This window comes from Trichosurus vulpecula, chromosome 2, assembly GCF_011100635.1.
Source record: "Trichosurus vulpecula isolate mTriVul1 chromosome 2, mTriVul1.pri, whole genome shotgun sequence".
Lineage (NCBI taxonomy): Eukaryota > Metazoa > Chordata > Mammalia > Diprotodontia > Phalangeridae > Trichosurus > Trichosurus vulpecula.
In genome coordinates, this window is record NC_050574.1 from 12,660,868 (window position 1) to 12,688,816 (window position 27,949).

The following is a 27,949-nucleotide window of genomic DNA, read 5'->3' on the forward strand; positions in this document are numbered from 1 at the left end:
AAGAAGGACCTCCTTTAGCTCTCTTGGCATTGTATGGATATTAATGTATGTTGCAATATTTCTCATTAATCTTAAATATGTTGTATATGCTTTCAAAGGACAGGATCCAATGAACTAAAATCGTACAGAGGAAGTCAGCACAGGAGAGATGTAAGAAGTATTCAAAAATGAAATTCTAAAGACACAAAGAGAAACTGCCGTTCAGGAAAATAGGGTGTTGTCTGAAGAGAATAATGTGGGTGCACAGAAAATTCACCATACAATTTAGATCTTTAAAAGATATATTCAGAAGGTAAAAGGAAGGGAAGGTGACAGGATAAATAAGAATTGCATCAGAAAAGCCAGAGTTCAGAATGAGCTGAGGCTGCTAAGTTAAACTAAGGGTAACAAAACATCTTTTATTTCGCTATACTGGTGAAAAAAAGAGGAACAAAGAAGGCACAAGGTTGATGCCTGGGCTAGATGTGATAACTGATGATAAACGAAGCAAAGTTACTCAATTCTTATTCTGCTTCAATTTTCGCTGCCAAATGACCAGTGGATTGGAGATGACATATGAAAATGGATACTAAGGAGTGGGCAAACCAAGGAATGGAGATAATCAGAGCATCTAGCAGTCCATGATCTGTTCAAGGCAACTGGCTCAAATCATTATCAAGTACTGGAAGAACTGACGTGTCTGTTGAGTCACTTGTCAGTCACTTTTGAAAGATTCTGGAAAACAGGAGCAGTGCTATAGGATGTGATCCATTAGTGGTTTGATATCAACTTGGTCTACAGTATGGGTCCCCCACTTCCCAGGTGTTGTGCATGGCCTTATACTGTTTAACATTTTTATAAATGGCTTCGATAAAAAGACATGCTTATCAAATGTACAGATGATATAAATCCAGGAGGGATAGCAAACACAATAGATGATATGATTCAAGATATCTTGGCCAGTGAGGATATTGGATTGAATCTAATAAGATGATATTTATAAGACAACTACCAAGTCTTGGGTTAAAAAAAATTACTTCATAAGTACAAAATGAGGGAAGAATATTTACACAGCAGTTTCTCTGAAAAATATCTGGGGAATTTTAGTTGACTCAATATGAGTCAATAGTGCGATATAGCAGCCAAAAAGCTAAAGAAAAGGCCTAGCTTTCAAGAATAAGGAGGTAAGTCTTGTTATGCTCTGCCACAGCCAGACCACATCTAAATTACTGTATTCAATTCTTGGTACCACAGTTTTAGGAAGGACACTGATAATCTGGTGAGCAGAAAGAGGTCACCCAGGATGACAAAAGGTTCTAAGTTCATGCCATATAAGGACTGAATGAAGCAAGGCAGGGCAGGTATCTGACCTGGAGTAGAGGAGACTTAGGGGGCACATGACAGACATCTTCAAGTATCTGAAGGACTATGGAAGAGGTATTACATATGTTCTGTTGCTAGACCCCAAAAGGTAGAACTAGGAGCAATGGGAGGAAGTTGCAAAAATGCAAATTTAAGCTTAATAAAAATTTAAAAATTCCTAACTACTAGAACTATGACGTAGTGGAATGGGCTGCCTCAGGAAGTAAGTGGGTTTCCCATCTTTGGAAGTCTCTAAGGAAATGATGGATGACCTTTTCAGGGTTGTTGAAATAGATGACTACTGAGGCTCCTTTCGACTCTGAAATTCTGTGAGTCATTATCCCATTATATTGATATGTCAGCATTCAGTCATTACCCAATTACTGGGTATTTAAGTTGTTTCCAGTTGTTTATTTGGGGCGTGGGAGAGGGAAATGAAGCAACAAAAAAGTGATGAACTATTCATTATATTCATAGGATTTCTCACCAGTATGAATTCTCTGATGTACAGCAAGGGATGAGCTATGGGAGAAGGCTTTTCCACATTCACCACATATATAGGGTTTTTCTCCAGTATGAATTCTTTGATGTTGGATGACACTCCCTTGACGACTGAAGGTTTTTCCACATTCATCACATTTATAGGGTTTGTCTACTGTATGAACTATCTGGTGTTGAATAAGACCTGCAGACTGATTGAAGGCCTTACCACATTCATCACATTTATAAGGTTTTTCCCCAGTATGAATTCTCTGATGTCGAGTAAGGTACAGTCCCTGGCTGAAAGCTTTTCCACATTCAAAACATTTGTAGGGTTTATCTCCACTATGAATTCTCTGATGGAGAGTGAGGGAAGAGCTGTTTTGGAAGGCTCTATTACACATATTACATTTATAGCATTTCTCCCCAGTATGGACTCTCTGATGTCGAGTAAGGTACATACTACGACTAAAGGATTTTCCACATTCACTGCATGTATAGGGTTTCTCTCCAGTATGAATTTTCCGATGTTCGGTGAGGTTTCCTGGATGACGGAAGGCTTGACCACATTCATTACATTTATATGGTTTTTCTCCAGTATGAATTCGTTGATGCAGAGTAAGGAATGAGCTGTTAATGAAGGCTTTGCCACATTCACTGCATTTATAAGGCTTCTCTCCAGTATGAATTCTGTGATGTAAAGTAAGTTGCGAACTATTACTGAAGGCTTTGCCACATTCGTTACATTTATAGAGTTTCTCTCCAGTATGAGTCCTCTGATGTTCAGTAAGGTGTCCTCTCTGTCGAAAGCTCTTCCCACATTCATTACATTTATATGGTTTCTCTCCATTATGAATTTTCTGATGTTCTGTGAGGTGGCCCCTTCGGCTGAAAGTTTTCTCACATACGTTACATTTATAGGGCTTCTCTCCAGTATGAATTCTCTTATGAAGAACAAGGCCTGTGCACTTGCTGAAGGCTTTTCCACATTCAAGACATTCATAAGGTTTTTCTCCAGTATGAATTCTATGATGTACAATAAAAGTTGAGCTATTGCTGAAGGCCTTTCCACATTCATTACATTTATATGGTTTCTCTCCAGTATGAATTCTCTGATGCTGATTAAAGTACATAATTTGGCTAAAGGCTTTTCCACATTCAGTACATTTGTATGGTTTTTCTCTATTATGAATTTTCTGATGTTCAGTAAGGTGTCCTCTTTGACTGAAGGCCTTTTCACATATATCACACTTATAGGGTCTCTCTCCAGTATGAATTCTCTGATGTACAATAAGAGATGAACTGTTGCTGAAGGCTTTTCCACATTCACTACATTTATAGGGTCTCTCTCCAGTATGGATTCTCTGATGCCGGGTAAGGTACATAATCTGGCTAAAGGCTTTTCCACATTCATTACATTGATAGGGTCTCTCTCCAGTGTGAGTTCTCTGATGTCGAGTTAGGTACAATATCTGGCTGAAGGCTTTTCCACATTCACTACATTGATAGGGTCTGTCTCCAGTATGAATTTTCTGATGCCGAGCAAGGTACATAATCTGACTGAAGGCTTTTCCACATTCGCTACATTTATAGGGTCTCTCCCTAGTATGGATTCTCTGATGTCTAGTAAGGTACATACTTCGGCTAAAAGTTTTCCCACATTCAAGACATTCATAAGGTTTCTCTCCAGTATGAATTCTCTGATGCAAAATAAGGGATGTGCTATTGCTGAAGGATTTTTCACATTCAGTGCATTTATATGGTTTCTCTCCAGCAGGAATTCTCTTATATTGAGTAAGGTGTCGTTTTTGGTGGAAAGTTTTCCCATATTCAGTATATGTATAGGATTTCTCTCCAGTAGGGATTCTATGATAGCGAATAAGATCTGAGTGGTAACAGAAGGTTTTACTATAGTCATTATTCTTCCAAAGTTTCTTCCCTGAGATTCTATTATGTTTAACTAGATCTGAATACTGTTTGAAGCTATTTCCATATGTGTCACATTTATGGATCATCTTTTCTGTAGGACTACTCCACTGTACAACAGAGATTGACCTGTGACTAGAATTTCTCCTAAATTTGTCATATTCATGATTTCTCATCTTATTGGAATTGTTCTTATGGGTGATTATTTGCTTCAGCTCTCTTTCCTGGTTGACCTGTTGCCTCTTGAACCTGCCATCACATTTGGAAGTTTCGTCAAGTTTGAAGTCCCAAGAATCATCCCTTATGAATCTTTCCTGGGATAATTCTTCCATATAAATGCTCTCCATTGGAATTGTCTCCCTGGTTTCTGGCCAATCTGAAAGAAAAAAGAATGTAAATGAACTAGTTCATTCAAGGAGCATATATACTAAATACCTCTTATGTTTACGAACCCCACTAGGCACTGGAGATTGTATTGGCAATCAAAATGGGCTCTTAGCACTTAATTCAACCAAGTGCCCTTGAAGAGTTTGGCCTTTATTTCCTTGATTAAATTAGGAGTCCTTGATGACCTCCTTGCCTCAAGGGAAAGCCTAGTTTACATGGGTTTGAGTGACATGTTTGTGACATCAGAGGCTTTTAGACTACGTGGGTTTAAGTCGCATTTTTTGTGACGATTTTAGGTCATGCGGGTGAGTTGCATGTGTGACTCACCCTTGACCCTGGAAAAGATATAAGACCAGGGGTTGGCTTTCCTTTTTCGGAGCTCTGACCCACAGCAGTAGTGGCCCAATTCAAAGAAAAAGTCCAAACAAAGTTCTGTTGGGGGGGGGTCTGTTCTCCCCATGCTGTTCCAGTCCCCGCTTCCAAGTCCTGAGGGGAGGCTGGGCAATAAAGCCAACAGGGTGGGGTCCCTGGGTGGTCCAAGGCACTTCCCCTACCCCACCATAGACAAATCCACCCCTCCCTCCTGGGTCCCAAACAGGCCCAGGGGGAGGCCACAAAAAGGCACACATCTCCTTGCTGCAAAGTTTCCATCTTGCCCAAGGGCTGAATTCCAAGATCCTGGGTTCCAACTCGGGCTGGGCTGGTCGTGCCTGGCTTCTGGCTGGCCTCTCCTGGCTTCTGCTGGAATGTAGGTCTTCTCCACCATTTCACTGATCTCACCAAAGTCAGCTCCAAGGCAGCTCAGCGCTTTCAGCTTTCCAAAGTTCCCAAGCAGGCAGTCTTCTGCTCTGTCTGGGTCAATATTTTGGCAGCCGCCATCGGCTTCTTCTTTCTCCTCACCAGCCCTTCCTGCCAAATCTGCACAAAGGCCATTCTCTGATTTTTCTCTCAAGTCTGTAGAAAGGCTGTTCTCTGCTCCTGTTTCAAAACTCCGCATACAATATGATCTCAAAACATTCACCCTTTCAGCACGGTCCTTAGGAGCTAGGCTTATCAGCTCAAGCCCTTGTTCCAGCCATCCAACCCTCCCCAATGCCTGGGCTTTTTCTCCCACAGCCTTTGCTTGAGCCTGTCTCTTCCGGAATGCTAGTACCACGAGGAGAGGGAAGGAGGGATTGTCTCCCAGATTATCTCCAACTTCAACCAGCATGTTTTCCTTCAGGCTTTTGTTGCTCCTGGGGCTCCATAGAACCATAGCTACCCCAAGTACAAAGAGCAATCCAAAAACTGGGAAACATTCAGCCACCCCAGTACCCCAAAATGCCATACTTTCCTTTTAAAATGCAGATCCTGCCGACTAAGCCATTTGTTTCAACAATCCGGCTAGCAGCTGTTGTGGGTGTGAAAAACCAACAACAACCAGCTCACAGAACACTGCAAGCCTAGGTTCTTCTGATCTGCTTTACCAAGGAAAGCAACGTTAAGGGGTAGACAATCTTACTTTAGTCCAGCATACAAATACCCTTCACTTAGTTCAGGGAAAAAAGCCAGCACCTTGAACTTCAGAGCAAATACAAACAAATTACAAAAATGGACAGACAGACCAAATACAATTCATAGTTACCAAAGTCTGAGTTCATCCAGGGAGCTCATAACAATGGCTGTCCCAGAGTCACGCTCATCACTACTGCTGTGGGTCAGAGCTCCGAAAAAGGAAAGCCAACCCCTGGTTTTATATCTTTTTCAGGGTCAAGGGTGAGTCACACATGCAACTCACCCGCATGACCTAAAATTGTTACAAAAAATGCGACTTAAACCCACATGGTCTAAAAGCCTCTGATGTCACAAACATGTCACTCAAACCCATGTAAACTAGGCTTTCCCTTGAGGCAAGGAGGTCATCAAGGACTCCTAATTTAATCAAGGAAATAAAGGCCAAACTCTTCAAGGGCACTTGGTTGAATTAAGTGCTAAGAGCCCATTTTGATTGCCAATACAGAGACACAAGTAAAAAACCAAAATAGTCCCTTAAGGTGTTTATATTCTATTTGGGGAAGATGGTATGCGCACATATATGTATATACATACATTTTACATACACACACACACACACACACACACACATATATATATATATATATATATATATATATATATATATATACACACATACACATACACATACACATATGAAGTAAATACGAAATAATTTTGTGGGGAGGTGGATACTAACAACCAAGGGTAATCTTAAACTGATCTTGGAAGGAAGCTAGTGGCTGGTGATTGTTGTTTTTTGTTCTCAAAGAGGACCAAAATGCCATTACTATGTTAGAGTCCCAACATGAGCTTGGAATGCTCTACCACAGGTCAGGCACAAATAGTTCATATGAACATTTGGAATGGAGATGTCTCTAAATCTGCTCATCTCATGTTTTTTGAGCTTCTGCAATTCTGCTTTGCACATAGAGTACAGCACCTTTTTTGATGTGGGCACACCACGCTGGGCAGGCCTGTGCCAATGTTTCTCATGTCACAGATAGATTCCAAAGTTCTTCAGAGAGACCTTGAGAGTTTCTTTAAATCATTTTTTCTAACCATCATGCGAGTGCTTGCCTTGAGTGAGTTTTCCATAGAATAGTCTTTTAAGCAAGCGTATATTTGGCATTCAAACAACATGCCCAGCCCCTCAGAGTGGCGCTCTATATAAACTATATGAGGCGGAAGTAGAATAAGTCAACAAGCATTTATTAATCACCTAGATGTACCAGATACTGTGCTAAGCATGGGGGTTACAAAAAGTAAAAAACAGTTCTTAGTCTCAAAAAGCAAACAATTATATACACATAAGTTATATACAGAATAAACTAGAGCTAGTCAACAGAGGGAAGGCACTAGAATTAAGGGGAATCAGGAAAGTCTTACAGAATATGAGATTTTAGCTGGGACCTGAAGGAAGCTAGGGAAATCAGGAAGTACAGGCAAGTGGTAGGGGAGAATTCTAGGAATAGAAGTTAGCCAATGAAAATGCTTGGAGTGGGGAGATGGAACACTGTGTGCAAGGAACAGCAAGGAGGACAGTGTAACTGGATCACAAAGTATATAAAAGGGAGTAGGGTATAAGAAGACTGGAAAGGTAAGAAGGGGGAAGATTGTGAAGGGCTTTAAAGCAAAACAGGATTTTATATTTGATCCCAGAGGTAAAAGGGAGCCACTGGAGTTGATTGAATGGGGGTGGTCAGACTTGCACTTTAGGAAGGTCAATTTGATGGCTGAGTCAGGGATGGGGAGATACTTGATGCAAGGACATCCACCAGCAGTTTATTGCAATAGTCAAGGTATGAGGTCCTTAACCAGGGTCACAGAAGTATCAAAAGATCAAAGGGAGCATATTTGGGAGGTATTAAGAAGGCAGAATCAATAAGACTTTGAAAGAGTTTGTATATGGGGGTGACAGAGAACGATGAGTTGAGGATGGCATGTAGGTGGATGAGCATGGGTGACTGGAAGGACACTGGTATCTTCAACAGAAATAAGAAAGTTAGAAAGAAAGGAGGGCTTGCAAGGCAATCAATAAACATTTATTAAGAAGTTCAAGATGTTTAATAGGCAGTTAGAGATGCAAGAATTGAAGTTAGGAGAAGGGTTAGCAAGGTTACTAGGGCTAGACAAGAAGATCTGAGAATCATCTGCATAGAGATAATAATTAAATACATGAAAGCTGATGAGCTCACTAAACAAAATAATAAAGGAAAAAAAGAGTGCCCAGGACAGAACCTTTAGGGACACTCAAGGTAAGCAAGTATGACCTGGATGAAGATCTGACAAAGGATAAGAAATGGTCAGATAAGTAGGAAGAAAACTGAGAATAGGGTCATGAGAGAGAAATTAATATTCATGAAAAGAGTGTGGTTTATCATATTAACAGCTTCAGAGAGATCAAGAAAAGTAAGGACTGAGTTGAAGGCCATTAGATTTGTTGACGAAGAGATCATTGGCAATTTTGAAAGTAGCAGAATGAGTTCGAAAGGCAGAATGCAGAGAGCTCAAAACAGAGTAAGAGGAAAAGAAGTAGAATGGACTTCTCAAGGAGTTTAGACATGAAAAGGAAAGATGTGGTATAATAGCTAACATGGATGGATCAAGTGAAGGCTTTTTGAGCATAAGGGAGATGGTTATGTTTACAGGAAGTAGGGAAAGATTAATGAAAAAGTAGTGGAGGCTAGATGGAGCAGTAGATGGAGTGCTAGGCCTGGCACTCATCTTCCTAAATTCAAATCTAGCCAGACACTTACTAGCTATAACACCCTGGGCAAGTCACTTAACTCTGTTTGCCTCAGCTTTCTCAACTGTAAAATGAGCTGGAGAAAGAAACGGCAAACCACTCCAGTATCTCTGCCAAGAAAACCTCAAATGGGGTCATGAAGAGTTGGACACAACTGAAAAATGACTGAGCAACAAGGAATGACAAAAGGGGGCAATCTGTTGGAGAAGATGGGATGGAATGGAATTATTTGTACATGTAAAGGGGTTTCCCTCAACAAGGAAAAGCATCATGTCTTCGTGTAACATGGGGTAAAGGAGGAGATAGCAGTGAGAGGCCTTGAATAATGTGAAATGAAATACAGCAGAAAAGAGGGTGCTCTTAGTGAATGGACTCAATCTTTTCAGTGAAATAAATATGAGGCAAGGTTTTCAATTGAGAAGGTGGGAAGAGAAGGAGCCATGGGACGTCTGAGGGAGAATGAAAAGAGGAGTACTCAGGAGATGGCCAATGAAAAGGGACAGGAGAAACATGAAGCTAAAAGTCCCATTAGGAAGCTGTTGCAATGATCTGGGGGAGGAAGGGTTAACAAGGGCTTGAGCTGGGGCAGTGCCTATGTGAGTGGAAAGAGGGGGATGGGCACTATGTATATTGTGGAGGCAAAATGGAAAAGACTTGGAACTTCACTGGCTGTGGGATATGAGTGAGAGAAAAGTGTATTAAGTAACTCTCTGACTGGGAACCTAATAGGAAGGATGGTTGGTACCCTTATAAAAATGGGAAAGTTTGAAAAAGAAGTGGACTTAATGGGGAAAAATGAGTTCCTTTTTAGAAATGGTGCATTTGATATGTTTACAAAATATCCAGTTGGAAATGTCTAGTAGGCAGGTGCTGATGAAAGAGTGCAGGCTAGGAGGGATTAAGGCTAGAAAGATCTGGGACTAATCTGCATAGAGGAAGTGATACCCTATAGGTGGGGTGGGGGAGTGTTTTGGTGGTAGTATGGTCATGAGGCCACCTACAAAGGGAAAAAACAAGATGACTTGGTACACATCTATGGTTAGGGGATGGGATATGATGATGAATCAGGAAAGAAGAAAGAGAAGCAGTCATGAAACAGGTAGGAAGAGAATCAGGAAAGAGCAATGTTACAAAAGATGACAGAGAAGAAAGCACATAGAAGGAAGAGGTGGTCAAAGTGTTCAATGCTGCAGAGAAGTCAAGAAGGATAAAATCTGACTGGGGAATTAAGAGATTGTTGGTAACCTCAGAGAGAAGAGTTTCAGCTAAGTGAATGAATTTGGTGTCAACAAAAGATCTGATGAAACCGATAAAGAAAGATCTGGTGGCTAACTAAAGCTCTATCATCAGTAAAACAGAACAAAACAATTTGACAACAGCCAATAACATGGAGAAAATCCAAAAATTTGAATAAAAGACAATGTTAAATAAAATTTAAAGTCCGAAGGCCAGTCTTCCTAAGTGGCAGAAAATATAGAAAAAGAGGCAGGATTATTAAACTAGAAAAAGCCTTTAAAACTCTGGGGAGAACTAAATGTCAGGATCCCAACAAAGAGATGAGAATATGCACATTTCTGTCTTTTGTAGGGGACTATGGATGTAGAACACTGTATATACCGCCATATCAAATCATGTTTGTTAGTTTTGCTAAATTACTTTTCTTCCCTCTTTCTTATTTATTCTTTGTTACAAGGGATGGCTCACTGGGTAGGAAAGAAGAAAGGAATATAGTTAAAAATAAAATAAATGTAAAAACAAAAGACATAAATAAAAAATTACAAAATAATTGAAAGACAGAGTTCAGAGATACAATCTGAGACCCTAAGACTACCAGAAAGATGCAAGAAACAATATAACCTCCATTTTCAGGAAACTGATCAAGAATATTTCCTAGAAATAATAAAAGTAGTAAATAGCAAGACCACACAGATCATTGAAACTTGCCAGACTCTCTGAGAAACATCAGATTCAATTGACTATACATAGTGCTACCAGCTTCCAGGGCTTCAAAACAGATTTTACAAGTAGCCAAGAATAACACCACCACTTATCAAAGAACTCCAATTTGAAAAGTGGCAGCATGATTCACAAGTCAAAGGCAACTGAACTTCAGGCCAGAATCTTCTAGCCAGCTAAAGCAGAAATATTAAATTAAGATAAAATACTTCTAAAATTCTACACATTTTCAAGGGTTAATACAAGCAAAAAACCTGACTGTGAGCCACATATGCCCAGGAATAATTCTTCAGGTAATTCTTAAAGAGAGCAAGATAGGAGGGAGAATTTAGTATTCAATCAATGAGATAAAACTGAATAATTAAATCCATAAGAGTACTTATTCAAATATTACCCATAATTGACCAAACAATAATGTTGTTAAGATCTGAAGCTATATAGAGAAGCGGGGAGAAACATCTGAGTAGGAAATTCGTTGTGTAATTCAGTTGAAGCAAAAATCAGAGGGTTATGATCTGGAGTGGTCCTGTATCATATGGGAATGGGCTCAGTAAAGGGAGTCAACTTCAGGGTAGAACAAGGCTAACAAAATGACAGTATGTTGACGAGATCTGTAATTGTCTTCAAGGACTGAAAGATCGGATTTTAAAAGGAGCATCAGAATACCAGATGTTAGTATGGTTCACCAGCTGGGCTTTGATTAAAAAATAAAGGCTTTGCCTCATTCGGCAAACCCCTAGAAGCAAGGTCATTTTAACTGACAACATAAGGATACAAAGAGGAATGGGAAAGAGTAAGAAAGAAACCAATACATGAACAAATACATAACATTCAGGAGGAATTCTTTGATTATAGATGTTATATATACTGAACAAAGAAAAGATGTGAGTTGGGGAAGGGGACTGCACAGAGGAAAGAGAAGAGAGGACAACACTCAAAAATATTTTTGTACATACAAGTCCTTTTCCCTGTTCCCATTACTTTCTAAAGCTACTCCTTCCCCCAACATTTGGGATCCTGATCCCTTCCTCCCATCTGAGGATATTGCCTTGATGTACCATGACGGTACTAGGGAATAGCCAGAGCACCCATATGATCTTGGGCTAAGACATATCTCCTCTCTTGACCTTATCTGTAAAATTAGTGAGCTGGAGTCATTCTGCTCTCAATCTAGTCCTCAGAGATGACTTCTTCCACTAGTAACACTAGCCTTTTCCTCTTCACAATTTCCTTTCCTTCTGCATTCATAATGCTGCACTACATTTAAAACAAATGTTTGATACTTTAGTGGATCGTAAGATCACCAATCCTAGAGCTAGAGCTGGAAGGCACCTCAAAGGCCTCTAATCCAACCTCCTCTCATGAGGAGACTGAGTCCCAGGGTGGAGATAAAACTTGACCAAAGTTGAACAGTGCCAGAGGTGAGGTTTGAACTCAGGTCCTCGATTCAGGAGCCAATGTTCTTTCTCCTGAGAAAATCACAGATTTGGCTACTTCTGCCATTAGGGACAGATTATCTAGTCCCTCCTCACCTTCTCAGACTGTGTTAACTCTTTTCCATATCCTCCTATAAGGCCTCCACAGGAAGTTTACCCAACACTGGATGCTTCTCTCTACATTTCTTAATATTGTCTCAACACCAGCTGAGCACATTGGTTGGTCCTGGGTTATCCTTGGCTCTCTGTACATGAATGACCTGCTTCCTATAACCAGCAACAACAAGCAGCCTTTACTCAGCTGCCTTTCTTCCCACTGTCAGAGCCCTCAAATTCAGAAGCTTTACCCACTGGCTCCATTTCCTTCTTAAAATGTCATGGTCAGTAGGACTGCCCCAGCACCATGAGAAAACTATTCTTGACAGTCATCACCGCCCATCAATTGGGAAACAGCTGAACAGAGCGTGGTATTCGATTGTGATGAAATGCTATTGTGCTACAAGAAATGATGAGCGGGATGCTTTCTTCAGAAAAACCTTGGAAGACTTACACGAGCTGATACACAGTGAAGTGAGCAGAATTAAGAGAACACTTTGCATAGCAAAAGTAATGTTTTAACGAGGATCAACTGAGAAAGACTTGGCTACTCTGATCAACACAATGATCCAAGACAATTCCAAAGGACCCTGCCTCCAGAGAGAGAAGTGAATGCAGGTCGAAGCAAACTTTTTTCACTTTCTTTATGTTTCTTCCTTTTTATCATTATTCTTCTACTTTACAACATGGCTAGCATGGAAATGTTTTGCATGACTTCATGTGTATAACAGACATTGTACTGCTTCCCTTTTCAATGGGTGTGAGAGGGGCAGAAGGGAGGGAAAGAATTTGGAACTCAGTTTTTTAAAATAAGTGTTAAAAAATAAATATTAAAAAAAGAAACTAAATGGGATGCTTCTTTGTTGAGGACTAGAGGAAAGGATGTAGGGAGAGATTGGAGGGGACTGACTGGATGAGGAAAGAGTTTGGGGGGTTGGGAGAAATCATGCTTATGGGGACAAAAAAGAGACCTGGGGACAAAGAATCATCTAAGAATTCACGATGAGGTCTCTGCCTATCTCTGCAGGCTTGAGGGCTTTGAGAAGTGCTCCCTGCCCACCATTTTATTTCATTTTTTTTTTCTGCCCACCATTTTAGAGGCATTTCCTCCTAAATGACCAAATGAAATCTTGTTTGTAATGGCTCCCTCAAGTCTTGTTTCATTTACTCACCTGGAAAGGGGCCTGTTGAGATTTCTCTATCCAGTATCCATGGTGCTTCCCCTCGCTCCAACCTGCAGATGACTTCTGGTTTGAAAACTTGAAGCCCTGCTCACGGAGAAAGAGATGGGAGAGTGGTAGGGACAGAAAGCCATATCATAATTCAATCCTAGAGCCTGCCTCCTCTGGGAAAAGAGGGAACGATCAAAGGAGTCAAGGGTAGGAACAAAGGAGCTGTGAAGGATGTGCTGTTTGCATTTCTAGGACACCTGGTTAAATGGGTCATGGAGAAGATTTGGGATCATGAAATTAATTTACTTTGTCTCTCTCTTCCTTTTAAGAAATATGGGGACCATTCAGCCAACTGAACTGGGATCTGGGAAAGAAAACCTGACCTGGAGGGAGGAGAGAGATTGGGGAAGGTAGAACTGTGCAAATAGGGGCTGCCAAATTCTAGTTGTAAAAAGAAAAAAGGGAGTAGAGAGGGATCAAGAATTTCTAAGGCCCTGCCACATCAGAAACCTTCAAAGCCTTTAGGAAGCACAGATACAAGAGCATCTTTATCCCGGGAGAAAGCCTTCCTTACCTAGGGAGACCAAGTTCCTGTAGTTCTCTAGCATCACATCTCTGTACAAGTTCTTCTGGGCAAGGTCCAGCTGTCCCCACTCCCCTTGGGTGAAATCCACAGAGACATCGTTGAAGGTCACTGACTCCTGAAACATCAAACATACATCTCTTATCTAAGGACCATTCTCCCATAAGAGTTAGGAAGAGGTAAAGATGGAAGCATATTTGATGGCTGGTGTGCACAGTATTCAGGCCCTGAGGATTCCCAGCCAAATAGAAAGGGCAATCAATCAGTCCCTCAGCATTTAGTTAGTACCTACTCTAGGCCAAACACTAGGTCCTGTAGAAGGCATACAACAAGAAAAATGAAACTGTCTCTGGTCTCCAGGAATTTTCATCCTGCGAAGGAAGGGCATGTTAGATAATCTATGGAAAAGGCATGGAGGTGGGAGATGGAGTGTCTTGGAAGGGGAACAGTAAGCAGCCAGCTTTGGTTGGTTTTTAGAGAACGTGAGGAGGAATGAGGGGAAATAAGACTGCAAATAGAGTTTGGAGACAGACTGTAAAGGATTCATCTCTTCCAGCTTTCCTCTTTGTAAGACTTTAAATACAAACTAAAGATTTTGTGCTTCTGGAGTGATGTAGTCAGACCAAAGCTTTAGGAGTACCAATTTAGGGCAGCCAGTGCGCAATTCAATTAAAATGAAAATGATGACACTACCTAATTTGCAGATTTTATGCCACACTGATCAGACTACCAAAAAGTAACTGAATAGGACTAGACAAAATGATAACAACAGTCATCTGGAGGAAAAAAAGGCAAAGAACCTCAAAGGAAATCATAAAGAAGAAATGATACAATAAAGCAGTAATAAGTAAAATTATTTGGTACTGGGTAGAAAATAGCCAAGTTGATCAATAGGAGAAATTAGATGAGCAAGATCCAGAATCCAAACATAAGTCTAGTATTTTTAAAAATTAATTATTTTTAGTTTTCAACATTCACTTCCATAAGATTTTGAGTTCTAAATTTTCTCCCCCTCCCTCTCCTACCCGCCCCCCTGCGGTGGCATGCAATCTGATAAAAACCGTACATGTACCATCATATTAAACACATTTACACATCAGTCATGTTGTGAAGAAGAATTAGAACCAAAGAGGAAAACCTTGAGAAAGAAGAAACAACAAAAAAAGAGAGAGAGAAAGAAAGCAGTATGTTTCATTCTGCATTCAGACTCCATAGTTCTTTCTCTGGATGTTGATAGCATTTTCCATTATGAGTCCTTTGGAATTGTCTTAGATTCTTGCATTGCTGAGAAGAGCTAAATTTATCAAAGTTTGTCATTGCCCAATGTTACTGTTGCTGCGTGCAATGTTCTCCTGGTTCTGCTCACTTCACTCAGCATCAGTTCATGTAAGTCTTTCCAGGTTTTTCTGAAATCATCTAGCTTATCATTTCTTTTAGCACAATAGTATTCTATCACAATTCACATATCACAATGTTCAGCAATTCCTCACTTGATGGGCATCCCCTCAATTACCAGTTCTTGGCCACCACAAAAGAGCTGCTATAAATATTTTCATACATGTGGGTCTTTTTCCCATTTCATAGAAGTCTAGTATTGATGAACCATATGATATAAGCTACTGGTACAAGGATTCCTAGTCTCCAACTCCTCTGGGTAAATTGCCAAATCTTGTCATTTCCACCTTTACAACACGTCTTTCTAGACATCCCTTCCTCTGCACTCACATAACCACAACTCTAGCTCAGGCCCACCACAGAAAAAGGCAAATTTGGGAAAGGAGTAGGTTTAAAGGGGAAAGTAAATGAGATTTTTTAGGACATGGTGAGTTTCCATTGCCTATGGGGCATCTAGTTCAGGTAATCCAATAGGCAACCGGTGATGTGGGGCTAAAGCTCAGGAGATAGTATGGGCCTGGATATATAGATATTAATCATTTGCATAAATGATAATTAAACTCATGGGAACTAATAAGTTCAGTTGGAGGCAGTAGTTAGGTGGTACAGTGAATAGAGAGCTGGGTCTAGAGTCAGGAAGATCTGATTTCAACACCTGCCTCAAATACATGCTACTGTGCAACCCTGGACAAGTCAATTCATCTTTTTCTGCCTCGGTTTCCCCAACTGTAAAATGGGGATGATAATAATAGTACCTCCTTCCCAGGGTTGATGAGATAGTATTTGCAAAGTGTTTAGCGAGGGGCCGACCAGGTGCTTAATACATGCTCTTCCCCTCCCCTCAAGAAAAGACAGAGAGAGAGAGAGAGAGAGAGAGAGAGAGAGAGAGAGAGAGAGAGAGAGAGAGAGAAGGAGGAGCCAGGGCCGAGTTTGGGGATAGACTCACAGTTAGTGATGGTTTGCATCTATGTTAGAGAAGTGGGTCCACACTTCAGGAGTGCGATCTTTCTACTCCTCCCCAAATAATCCTCTATTCCACTCACCATAGTGTTTGTTCTCTCCTCAAGCCTCTCACAGCACTCCCTCCCTCCCCTGCCCTCTTCTCTGCTCAGGACCCTGACTTGTATTTCAACAAATAAATGGAATACATTTGAAGAGAGCTCCTTCTCATTTCAGATTCTTCTGACATCATCCCCCACTGTCTCTTCTTTTACTCCAATCTTTGATGGAGGTGGCCCTTCTCTTTGCCACAGCCAGCCTCCCTTTATGCAGCCTTAATTCCACACCCTCCCATCTTTTCCAACTGATTGTGCCCAGTATTATTCCCATTCTCTCTAATCTTCAACCTTCCCCTATCTGTTGGTTCTTCACATGCTACCTACAAACATGCCCATCTCTCCTCCATTTTCTTATTAAATTTTATTTTTAAAAATCTCCAAATCAATTTTCTCTTCTTCCCACCTCCTCCCAACATTGGGGAAAAAGAAAAACAAAACTCATATAACAAATAGGCATAGTTGAGCAAAACAAATTTCCACACTGACCATGTCCAAAAAATCTATGTCTTGATCCGTGGTCTGAGTCCATCACCTGTCAGAAGGTGTATCATCAGTGGTCTTCTGGAATCACGGTAGGTTCATGCCTTGACCAGAGTTCTAAAGTCTTCCAAAGGTGTCTGTCTTTACGATACTACTATTGTCTAAACTGTTCTCCCACTTCGCTCTGCATCAGTTATGTAAGTCTTCCTAGGTTTCTCTGAAATCATCCCTTTTATCATTTCTTACATCACAACAATATTCCATTACATTAATATACCATAATTTATTCAGCTATTCCCTAATCAATGGATTCTCCTTTAGTTTCCATTCTTTGTCGCCACAACAGAGCAGTTATTTAAATATTTTTGTACACAGTAGGCCTTCATCATCTCTTACTTAGGCTATTGCAACAGCTTTCTAATTGGACCTGTTGTGAGTGAAATTTAACAAAAAGGTAAACTGACACACATTTCTCCAAGCAAGATAACATTTTATTATCAGGGCTGGTAACCTGAGAATAAGAAGGGTCAATGGCTTGCTTCAGTTTATGCTAAAGACCCAGAACTAAAGATGCAACTCACTTTTATAAGCATAGCATAGAGAACAATACCAGGTAGGTGGCATCGTGGCATTCAGGATATGATGAGTTACATAGCTGAGGTGAGGGGAACAACATGATTGGTTGCAAGTGTGGTAATGAGGGGCTAGCAACAACTCTCTCCATCCCCTCTGTGACTAAGAAGTGTTCATTGTTTGAGTCCAGCTGCAAGGTCTAAGGATAACGGACCAGACTTTTTGGAAAGCAAACCAGACATCCTTGAAGGATTGAAGCTTGGTAGTGTAAAGAGCTCCAACTCCACAATGGCAAGCCACATCACCCAAGGTCAGCTAAATTCCTTGAGGTGACAATAGAATAGTGATTAGCAAGAAAACCTAACCCATTACAGGCCAGCTGAATTCTAAACTAAGTTAGTTCAGAGATAAAGAAACCTGGGTTGTTACAGGGCAGAACCAATTAACTGTAAGTAGCATCAATAATAAATGATACTGATCATTTCAGAACCCAGACTCAAGTTTATTCCCACTCAAAACCATCCTCTGCACAGCTGCCAAAGTGTAGGTCTGACCATGCCACCCACATACTCTATGAATTCCAGGGGCTCCCTCTTAGCATGATGATGAAATCAAGTGCGATGTTTGACATTTAAAGCTTTCTAAGGCCTGGCCCTTCCTGGTTGCACTCCCTTCAGTGCCTTCTACAATGTTTTATCTTGCCGGCCAACCTGCTGTAACTTATTATCTCTGTGTCTTTGCCCTAGCTCTTCCCCATGCTGGGAAGGTCCCCCCTCCTTACCTCTGCCTCTCAGAAGCAATGACCTCCTTCATACCTCAGCTCCAATGCTACTTTCTATGGGAGGCCTTTCCACAGAAGGTTCCCCTCTTGTATCTACCTTGTACCCACTCATAGAACCACAGATTTCATTAAAGGTCATGCATACAAGCTTAGAGATGAGGAGACTAAGCCCCAGAGAGGTTAATGGATTTGCCCAGGGCCAAAGAGTCAGAAAGTACCTGAAGCAGGATCTGGTCTTCCTGACCTGAAATCCAATGTTCTTCCCACTGCACCACGCTGCCCCTTTCAACACAGATCTTGTACATACACACTTACTTATTTACGTATGGTCTCTCCCATTAGCACATAAGCTCCTTGGGGACAAGGCCTTTCTTGTTATTTCAGTACTTAGCTCGGTGCCCGGCCCATAGTAAGCATTTGGTAAATGCCTGTTGATTAACTGAAGACTGTTGATTGAATGATCATCCAGCAAAAGAAACTGAGAGGGGAGTCTCTGAGAAGGAGTGGTCGGACATATAGGAGGAAACTGGGGAGCAATGTCACAGAAACCCAAAGAGGATAAAAGAGTTTACAGGAGGACAGGGTAGGCAGCAGCACCAGATGCTGCAGAGAGGTCATGGAGGATGAGGACTGACTGCAGATAATCAAAATGGCACTTAAGAGATCACTGGTGACTGAGGAGAGGAAGCACATCATGGGGAGGAGGCTGGAAGTCAGAGAGCACAGGTGGAGAAGTAAGTGAGAGAAGAGGAAGTCCACATGGCAAATTACATCATAAAAAAACAGATGGGAAGGAGGCACCTTGCACAACTCTGGCTGTGGGAACGTATTTGACTAAAAGAATGACAGACATGATCAGAGACATAAAGTGAATACTTTTAATTATATGGAATTGAAAGTCTCTTCATGAATAAAATCAGTAAAGCTACATCATTGAGGAGCAGTTGATTGAGGGAAAACCCCTTTGTAGAAAACAGCTCTGATAAAGGTCTTCTATCTAGAATATAAAGGCTGTTGACATGTAGGGTGAGATAATGTTGTACACGCTGTCAGACTGGATCATTTATCAGTCACATACCCTTGGACCCACATAATCCTATCATTGGGAAAATATCTCAAAGAAATATTTTTTTTAAAAATGTATACAAAGATGTTTATAACAAAACAAGATTTAATATAAAACTGACAACAGTCCAAATGCTTGGCAGACTGTGATACATGATGACATACTGCAGCCCTATCAAATACAACAAATGTGAGGATTATGTGAATGATGGCAAGGTCTGTGTGGAGTAACACTGTAGTAACAGTGGAGTAACATTGGAGGGAACGTAGTGGGAAGGGATTAAGCGAGGGGAAGCTCTCCTGGTCAACGATGATGGAATAATGCCAAATCACAGGTCAGTCAAAGCGTGAGGAGTGCTGGTCCTGCTACTGGCGACCTGGGGAAATCCCTGGATGGCTCTGACTTTTGATTTCTTGCATCCAACAAGAGCAGGGTTAAACCTGATGATTGTTAACAGTTCCTTCCAGCTCTAACGATCAGCGAATTCTACAATGTCAACCTCATTGCTCAGAGTGGGCTGAATCTTTGGAGCCAAGGGCCCTACCAGGGGCTTTAGTCGGTCAGAGAGCATCTAGGACAAAGGATGGAAATGTGTCCACACTGGGAAGAGATTCCTTTTAAGGAAAGAGATAAAATTCTAACTCACCTGGGACGTGGCTGTTAGGAACCCAGAAGTCATTTCCTTTTCTTTGATGCTCCTTTCTTAAGGAGGGTCAGTCTTAAGAAGGGAGACCTGGGGGAAAAGAAAGGAATTATAAGAGATCAATGCTGCCTCAAGCTCCCAAAGTCACCAAAATCCAGCTGGGTGTGATCCCTGTAGAGCCCTCGAGAGCGAGAAGGAAAAGGGAGTCCAGAAACACCTCACATGTTCCTAACGTAAGTGAAAACTGCTACCACATGGAAGCCTAAGGTCTCATTCTATTTCTATGCTCAAAGCAGGCTCCAAAGAATAAAGGTCAAGACTGGGAGTCAGGATGCTCGGGTTAAATTCAGTCCCTTGTGCTTTGTGGTAATGAATTTGTAGCTAAATCTCCCTATGCCTCAGTAACCTTTTCGTTTCATGATGTAAAACATTGCCATTCTCTTTCCAGCCTCCCAGGATGACAGCTGTTGGACCAGGAGGCGCTATCTACGGTGATGATGCTCCATAGTGGGAAAGACAGACGTGATCTACTTCATCCAGAGGTCACCTTCTAAGAATGAGCTATGTGTCTGAAGCACTTTCCAGTCTTGGAGTACTATATAAATGTCAGTTAGCATTAGTAACATTACATATCCTACTAGGCTGTCCACTCCAATCTCGCTCATCAAGCATTACGTGATACCTCGTGAGCTCCCGGAATAGGCTATCATTGAGTTAAACACACTGAGCGGCGTACTCAGCAATCTTCTCTGGCACAGTCAGACACCCATACCCGGGCTTCTTTTCTGACAACACACCCAGGCTGGTCTCAGTCCCCATCATGGCCACAGAACCAAGTTGGCATTCTATGCAAGCCCTCTCAAGTAGGCACTGGCATGGACATACTCAAATCAGCACATTTTATGAGCACCTACTAAAGGTAAGGACCTGAGCTTAGCACTAAGAATACAAGACTGAAAAACAGCACACAGGGTCCCTCAGGGAAACAGTTATGCACACAAAGCATGATACTGACACGATTATGAGAGGGACGGAGAGAGGCGAAGACAAAGCATTTTAAGAAACCTGAGGGAGATGTCCCTTTCTGTTGGTGGGGCTGAGAGGAAGTCCTCCTGGGAATGGGCCTTGAAGGCAGATCTCATGGTTACCAAGTTTTTCCTCACACCAAATCTAAAATGGGCAGCTAGGTGGTGCAGTGAGCGGCACACTGGGCCTGGAATCAGGATGACAGAAGTTCCAATCTGGCTGCAGACACTTACTAGTTGTGAGACCCTAGGCAAGTCACTTAACCTCTGCTTGCCTCAGTTTCCTCAACTGTAAAATGGAGATAATAGCATCTACCTCTGAGGATGCTATTGGGAGGATCAGGAGATAACACTGGCAAAGTGCTCAGTGCAGGGCCTGGCCCATAGTAGGCCATAGCTATTTAAGAGTGTGCTTCATTCCCTGGACCTTCTGGCTCCCAGCTCTCCTGGGCCCCACTTTGGCACAGTGAAATGAGCAATGGCCCAGGCTCAAAGGACCGGGTTTGAATCCCAACTTGGCCGCTTATGCCTGTGTGACTTTGCACAAGTCACCTTGCTTCTCTGCATCCCATAAAATGAGAGACTGGGCTAAAAGAGGTCTCTTCTGGCTCAATCTCTTATCACCCTGCAGGGCCTCCTGTCCGCTCACACACCTGCTTCTTCAAGTCAAGCCAAGAAGCATTTAAGTACCAGCTCTGTGCCAGGCTCTGAACTGAGCTCTGGAAATACAAAAAAGGACAAAGACCAGTCTCTGCTCTCCAGGAGTGCCCAGTCTAACAGGGGAGACAACATCCAAAGAACTCTGCTCTAACAAGATCTAGACAGGAGGAACTGGAAGTAATCTCAGGGGGAGATGCTAGCACTGAGGAGGACTGGGAAAGGCTTCTTGTAGAAGTTGGGATTTAGCTAGGACTTGAAGGAAGGCATGGAGATGGAGATGAGGAGGGAGAGTATCCAGACATAGGGAGATGGAGCATCTCGTGTAAGGAACTGCAAGGAAGCCAGTATCACTTTATGGAAGTGAACGTGGCAGGCAGTAAGGTATAAGAAGACTGTAAATCCTACATCTTCTCTCAAATACCCACTTAGGATCATTGATTTAAAAGTGGAAGAGACCTTGGGAGCCATCAAATCCAACTCCCTAGTTTTACAGATGAGTGAACTGAGGCACAGAGAGGTTAAGTCACTCGCCCATGGTCATAGAGCTAGTGTCTGAGGCCAGATTTGACCACAGGTCTTCCTGACTCTAAGTCCAGTGCCCTATCCATATAAAGGCCCCTACCTCTCCACTCCCCTTTCCCCACTTCTGGCCAGGCTCAGGACAAGAAAACCTACAGAGCATCTTCTTCCCTCTCACACACAAGCCCCTTCCCCAAACTTCTACCCTGAAGGATCCCCTTCTCCCATACCTAGTCTCCCATAATCTAGTCTTCAAATAAAGTACCTCTCTTCCCACAGAGCTCTCCCCCACTCCCCCTTCCACACCCTTACATTCTTTCACTAGACCCAATTATGCAATTCCTCCCTCCAGAATCCAACCCCAACACCCTGTAGAACCACCTTCCAGCTCCAGGGACATACCCTTTTCTCATCCCTAGTTCTACAAAGCTCCTTCCTCTTTTCTCTGTCTCCCACATACTTCACAAACTTGTGGTCCTCCAAAGGCCCTACCCTAACACACTTTCCACCATCCCCAGTTGCAAGAGCTCTCTTCCAGGTATTTACACACACACACACACACACACACACACACACACACACACACACACACAGAGCCCCTGCTACCATCTGTAATCTTGCAAAGACCTCAAGCCTGAGCCCCTGGCATCTCCCTACCCAAACGTATGTTTCCTATACTGTGAGTGAAATAGAATCTCCTCTCCCCAGTTTCCCTCCTCTCCTCTAGTCCTACCCAAAGCCCTCCCCTTCTGCCTCTCCCATACCCACTGCCTCTTGTCCCTTTCCCTCTCCTACACACAGCCTTTTCATCCATCTCAGAGCTCAGGCTCCGATTTTCTTATCTGTAAAATGAGGGGCTGGACTAAAAGATCTTCAAGGCTCCCTCCAGCTCTGGAATCTGGGATCCATTTCTCACATATAGCACTTCTCCCTTCTACTCCAGCCTTGCAAACTCCCTTCCCTCTCTCTCCCAAATACAGCTTTTTTTTAATGCCTTAATTCCTTTTTAACATTCATTTAAAAAAATTTTGTTCCAACTTCTCTCTTTCCCACCCCTCCCCAACCCACTGAGAAGTCAAACAGTATGACACCCATTATGCAAGTGAAGTCATACAAAACATATTTTCCTATCAGCCATATCACAAAAAATTTTAAAATGCAAGAAAAATAGAGAAAGTAAAAAAGTCTGTTTCAATCTGCACTCAGAGTTCATCAGTTCTCTCTCTGGAGGGGGACAGCATTTTTCATCATGTGTCCTTTAGAACTGTCTTGGATCACTGTATTGATCAGAGTAGCCAGGTCTTTCACATTTGATCATTGTTACAATATTGCTATTACTGTGTACAATGTTCTCCTGGTTCTGCTCACTTCACTTTGCATCAGTTCATGTAAATCTTCCCAGGTTCTTCTGAAATCATCCAGCTTATCATTTCTTTTAGCACAACAGTATTCTATCACAATTCACACATCACAATGTTCAGCCATTCCTCACTTGATGGTCTTCCCCTCCATTTCCAATTCTTTGCCAACCACAAAAAGAGCCATTGTAAATATTTTTGTACATATAGAAATCTTTGATTTCTTTGAGATGTAGACCTAGTAGTGGTATTGCTGGATTAAACTATGCCCTTTGGGACTATGCATAGCTCTAAATAGTCCAACACATCTTTACTCAATCTCTAGTCCTGCAGAACCAGCTCCATCATTACATGGTCTACTCTACTCCGGCTGCCACCACTCTGATGAGCCCCTCATCCCCTCTTCCTCAGTCCACTGTAACAGCCGTATGCCTGAGCTGTGTGTGAAGTGTCCCTCCCATCCAGTACAACCTTCACACAGCTCCCAAAATAATCTTCTAATGCACATTAGAACTAGGGACTGTGTTACTCCCCTGCTCCCAAACCTTCATGAGGGCCCCACTGCCTATAGACTGATGTATAAACTCCTTAGCATGGCTTTAAGACCATCCCCAACTTGACTGCCCCCTTCCTTTCCAACCTTACTTCACACCACTTCCCCCCTTCAAATACTCTCTATTCTAGTCAAATTGGTCTACTAGCTTTGACCTGATCTTTTGCAGCACGGTATAATGGAAAGAGGCCTGGAATTGGAGTAAGGGTGACTGGACTCAAATTCTGCCCCCACCACTGAGCTGCATGACCTCAGACAAGCCCACCTCTCCCAGCTTCTGATTCTTAATGCAGCCAGTAAGAGAGATGGACTTGATCACCTCTGAATGCCTTGGCAGTGCTAAATCAACAATCCTCCACTTCCCATCTCCCTTCATTCACCAGCTTATCAACTTTGTTTGCAATGTACTCCACCAAGGCAGGAGAGTCGAAGAGAGAGCCTTGGGGGACACTCACACTCAGAGGTCCAATGGTAAACTGTGAGCCATGGAAGCAGGCAGAGGCTGAGCAGTGAGGGATTCCTTACAGATGGTGAAGTTCTCCAGGTTTTCCTGTTTCTGGATGAAGGCAGGGACTGTTTCACTTCTGCCTCTGTATCCCTAATACCTAGAACAGTGCTTTGCACAGAGGAAGTGCTTAATAAATGCTTGTCGATGGACTGCTAGTTATAGAAAGCCCCAGAACACTAAAGCCTCTCAGATGAGATCAACAAGCACTCAAAAAGGTTTGGCCCAACCATCCGCAGGAAAAACCAAAAGGACAAAAAATGCTTATTGTTTAGGCTTTGAGATGTTCAAAGGGACAACCTATAGAGCTCATAAATCATTATATGTGTCTCGGGCACACATTCTGTAAACGGACAGTGAGTTAGTCCCCACATTGGACAGGAGCAAGAGCATTGGCTGGACTGACTTCGGGAAATTGCAAAGTTCTTCTATCAACCCAAAACTTCTCCCTTTGCTTTGGATTTGAAGTCAAAAGGCCCAGTTCAATGCTGTTCCTCCATTTAATAACTATGTAACATTAAGCAAGCCCCTTAACCTATCTGAGGTTTAGTTATATTTTTCATAAAATGAGATTGGATTAGATGAGCACCAAAGGATCTTCTGGTTCTATGAAAGAATCAACATGGCTTCATCAACTATAAGCCATGCCTAACAACAATGTAAAAGAACCTCCAGAAGGAAAGAAAGAAAAGAAGGAAGGAAGGAAGGAAGGAAGGAAGGAAGGAAGGAAGGAAGGAAGGAAGGAAAGAAGGAAGGAAAGAAGGAAGGAGGAAGAAAGGAAGGAAGGAAGAAAGGAAAGAAAAGAAAGGAAACTGAATATTAGGTAATTATAATGGTCAAGCTTGGTCCCAGAGAAGAGTTGAGAAAATGTACCTCCTTCATTTGGGGAATTTGAGGATGAGGATGTCAGACATGGTCAAACAGGTTGGCTAGTTTTTGCTGAACTGTTTTTTTTTAATATTTTCTTTTGAATAAGAAAATGAGGGTCATTAGGAGAAGCCCAGTGACCAGGATTAAGGAAGTTGTATTCTCACTATATTCTGCTCTGGTCAGATCACACCAGAAGTGCTGTATCAATTTCTCAGTGTCACATTTTTACAAAGAATATTGATAGAGCTGAAGGGTTTCCAGAAAAAGACAAACAGCATAGTGAAGAGTCTTGAATTCCTACCATATGACAAATGGGGGAGGGAGGGGCAGGGAATACATGCAGGAGAACAAATAATAGTTTTCATCAAATATTGTGTTGTCATATGCATAGGGGATTAAATTTGCTCCTTTGGCCCCAAGAAGACCAGGAATAATGGATAGAAGTTGCCTCCCTCCAAAAACAGAGAGGGAGAAATTTAAGTTTGATGTGAGGAAAAACCAACAATTAGAACTGCCCCAAAGTGGAATGGGTTGTGTCAGGTGGTGGTAGATCCCCACCTTCATCCATTCACTGTCTTCAAACAAAGGCCTGAAGACCATTTCTTGAATGTTTTAAAGAGCTGTTGGTTTTTTCCCTTTGGGGGCGGGAGAGGTTTGAACTATGTGGCCTCCCAGGTTCCTTCCATCTTCGAAATGTTCTTGTTCATGTAAAGGTAGGACTACATTATGTCAGGGGAGCCTTCCAGCTTTAATTCCTGAACACACATCAGATGTAGTCTGGCTAGGGTACAGTATATCAGGGTGGATCATGGAGGGAATGTCACCTTCCTAAGCCTGTCCGTACATCGGGCTTACCTTAGTGCCGATCAAAACTGCTTTGGGTTTCTTGGCTGCCAGATCACAGAGCTGACTTGTAACAAAGGCCACTTAAACATTCGGATCTTTTCACGTATGCTGCTGTCTAATCATGCTTTCTCATGGATTCGTAAAGTGAATTTATTGAACCCGAGTGTAAGATTTTACATTCTTCACTACAAATTCATCTTACTCTATCTAGTACAGCCTCTCTAGGTCACTTTGGATACTGATTCTGTCGCCTAACACGTTAGCCATCCGTCTCAGCCACGTGCCACGGGTGGGCCTGGAGTCAGTAACACCTGACCTCAAATTCTGCCCCGGACACTTACGAGCTGTGGGACCGGAGACAAGTCCCTTAGCCTCTGCTTGCCTCCGTTTCCTCAACTACAAAACGGGAATAATGACGGCATCCACCTGGCAAGGTTGTTGTGTTGTGAAGATCAAGTGGGATATTTGTAAAGGCCCTTAGCACAGGGCCTGGCACAGAGTCGATCCTATGTAAATACTTATTCCCTCTCCCTCATTTCCCATTTGCAAATTTGGTAAGAATGCTACCTCTGCCTTAACTGAAGATATTAATAAAAATGTTAACAGCACAAAGTCAAAAGTATGCAAGGATCCCTGGCACTCTGGGGGTACCCTGGAAAAGAAGACCCCTCAAAATGACATACAACCATTAATCAGATCAGACTCTTAAACTTGACCCGTTTGGAACGGACACGACTGTATAATCATCTAACTCTAATCTCTCCAACTATTCCACAAGAATAGGGTGGAAATCTGCCAAACGCTTCGCAAAAATCTAGGTTAAAAACATCTGTATCATTCGTTGTTCTTTGCAAACGTCCAAAGATTCGTGACAGCCACTTCACGATATTTCGCAGTTCTTTCAGTATGTAGGACTGATGATTTGAACTTTTTACGGATTGTGCTAGGTCTTAGTCAACAAACATTCATTAAGCACCTACAGCATGCCAGGCACTGTGCTAAGTGCTGATGATACAAAGAAAGGGAAGAACATGGGCTCCTGCTCACATCCCATGAGGGGGGATGTGAACAAATTTTGTAGTAATAGTTAGCATTTATATATTGCTTAAAGATTTTCAAAGCACTTTACAAATGTTATTTTAATTAATCCTCACACCCATTCTGGGAAGCAGGTGCATTATCACCCCCTTTTTACAGGTGAGGAAACTGAGGCAGGCAGAACTGAAGTGACTTGCCTAAGATCCCACACTAGTAAATGTCTGAGGCTGGATTTGAACTCAGGTCTTCCTGTCTCCAGGTCCAGCGCTCTATTCCTGGGGCCATCTAGCTGCCTCTCCATACAAGCTATAGACCGAGCCTTTGGTACCTAAAACCCACCCACAGAGGAGGGCACCCTCGAGGGGAGGGGAGCTTGCCTACTGCCGCCCCACTTAACTTTGTCCCGGTGAAAGATCACTGTCCAGAAGCAAAGGGAACGGTCTCCGCTCTAAGTCTGCTCCTTCTCTGACCCTTCCCTACTCCCTAACGGGGCTAAAAATCATCGCAGTATTAACCCTTTCGGTTCTCCTAAGCTTTGCTCCCCACCCTCTATTACTGATGCTATTTTTAGAGGACCCCTGGCTCATCCTCAGTTTCCATCTCCTGTACACAGCCCCTCCCCCCCCAGTAGTTCCACCCACCCCTCCCCCATTTCTGGTCCAGCTGAGGCCCTTCCCTCCTCCCCCATCCCCGGCCCTGCAGAGCCCCTCCCCCAATTCCCTTCCCCCACCTCTAGCCTAGCAGAGCCCCTCCCTCTGCTCCCTCCCCCATCTGAGGTCCCGCAGAGCCCCTCCCCCCACGCCCCTTACACACACTCACACGTCTCACTGGGGAGGGGAGCTGTGGTCACATTCACCGTCCCCTCGGAGCCGCCCTACGACAAAACCACGGAAGGGCCTGCCTGGGTACGAACTGCGCCT

General features: G+C 42.5%; 1 protein-coding gene across 1 annotated transcript; it reads right to left on the reverse strand.

Annotated features, from left to right (window-relative positions):
• Positions 1-1,034: 1,034 nt before the first annotated feature.
• Positions 1,035-27,927, reverse strand: LOC118838489 (zinc finger protein 420-like). The gene is made up of 5 exons (XM_036745799.1): positions 27,849-27,927; positions 19,659-19,745; positions 13,651-13,777; positions 13,077-13,172; positions 1,035-4,123 (listed from the first exon to the last, which is right to left on the reverse strand). Exons 2-5 carry the CDS (start codon positions 19,689-19,691, stop codon positions 1,800-1,802), a joined length of 2,580 nt encoding a protein of 859 aa, XP_036601694.1. The 5' UTR covers positions 19,692-19,745; positions 27,849-27,927; the 3' UTR covers positions 1,035-1,799.
• Positions 27,928-27,949: the final 22 nt, after the last annotated feature.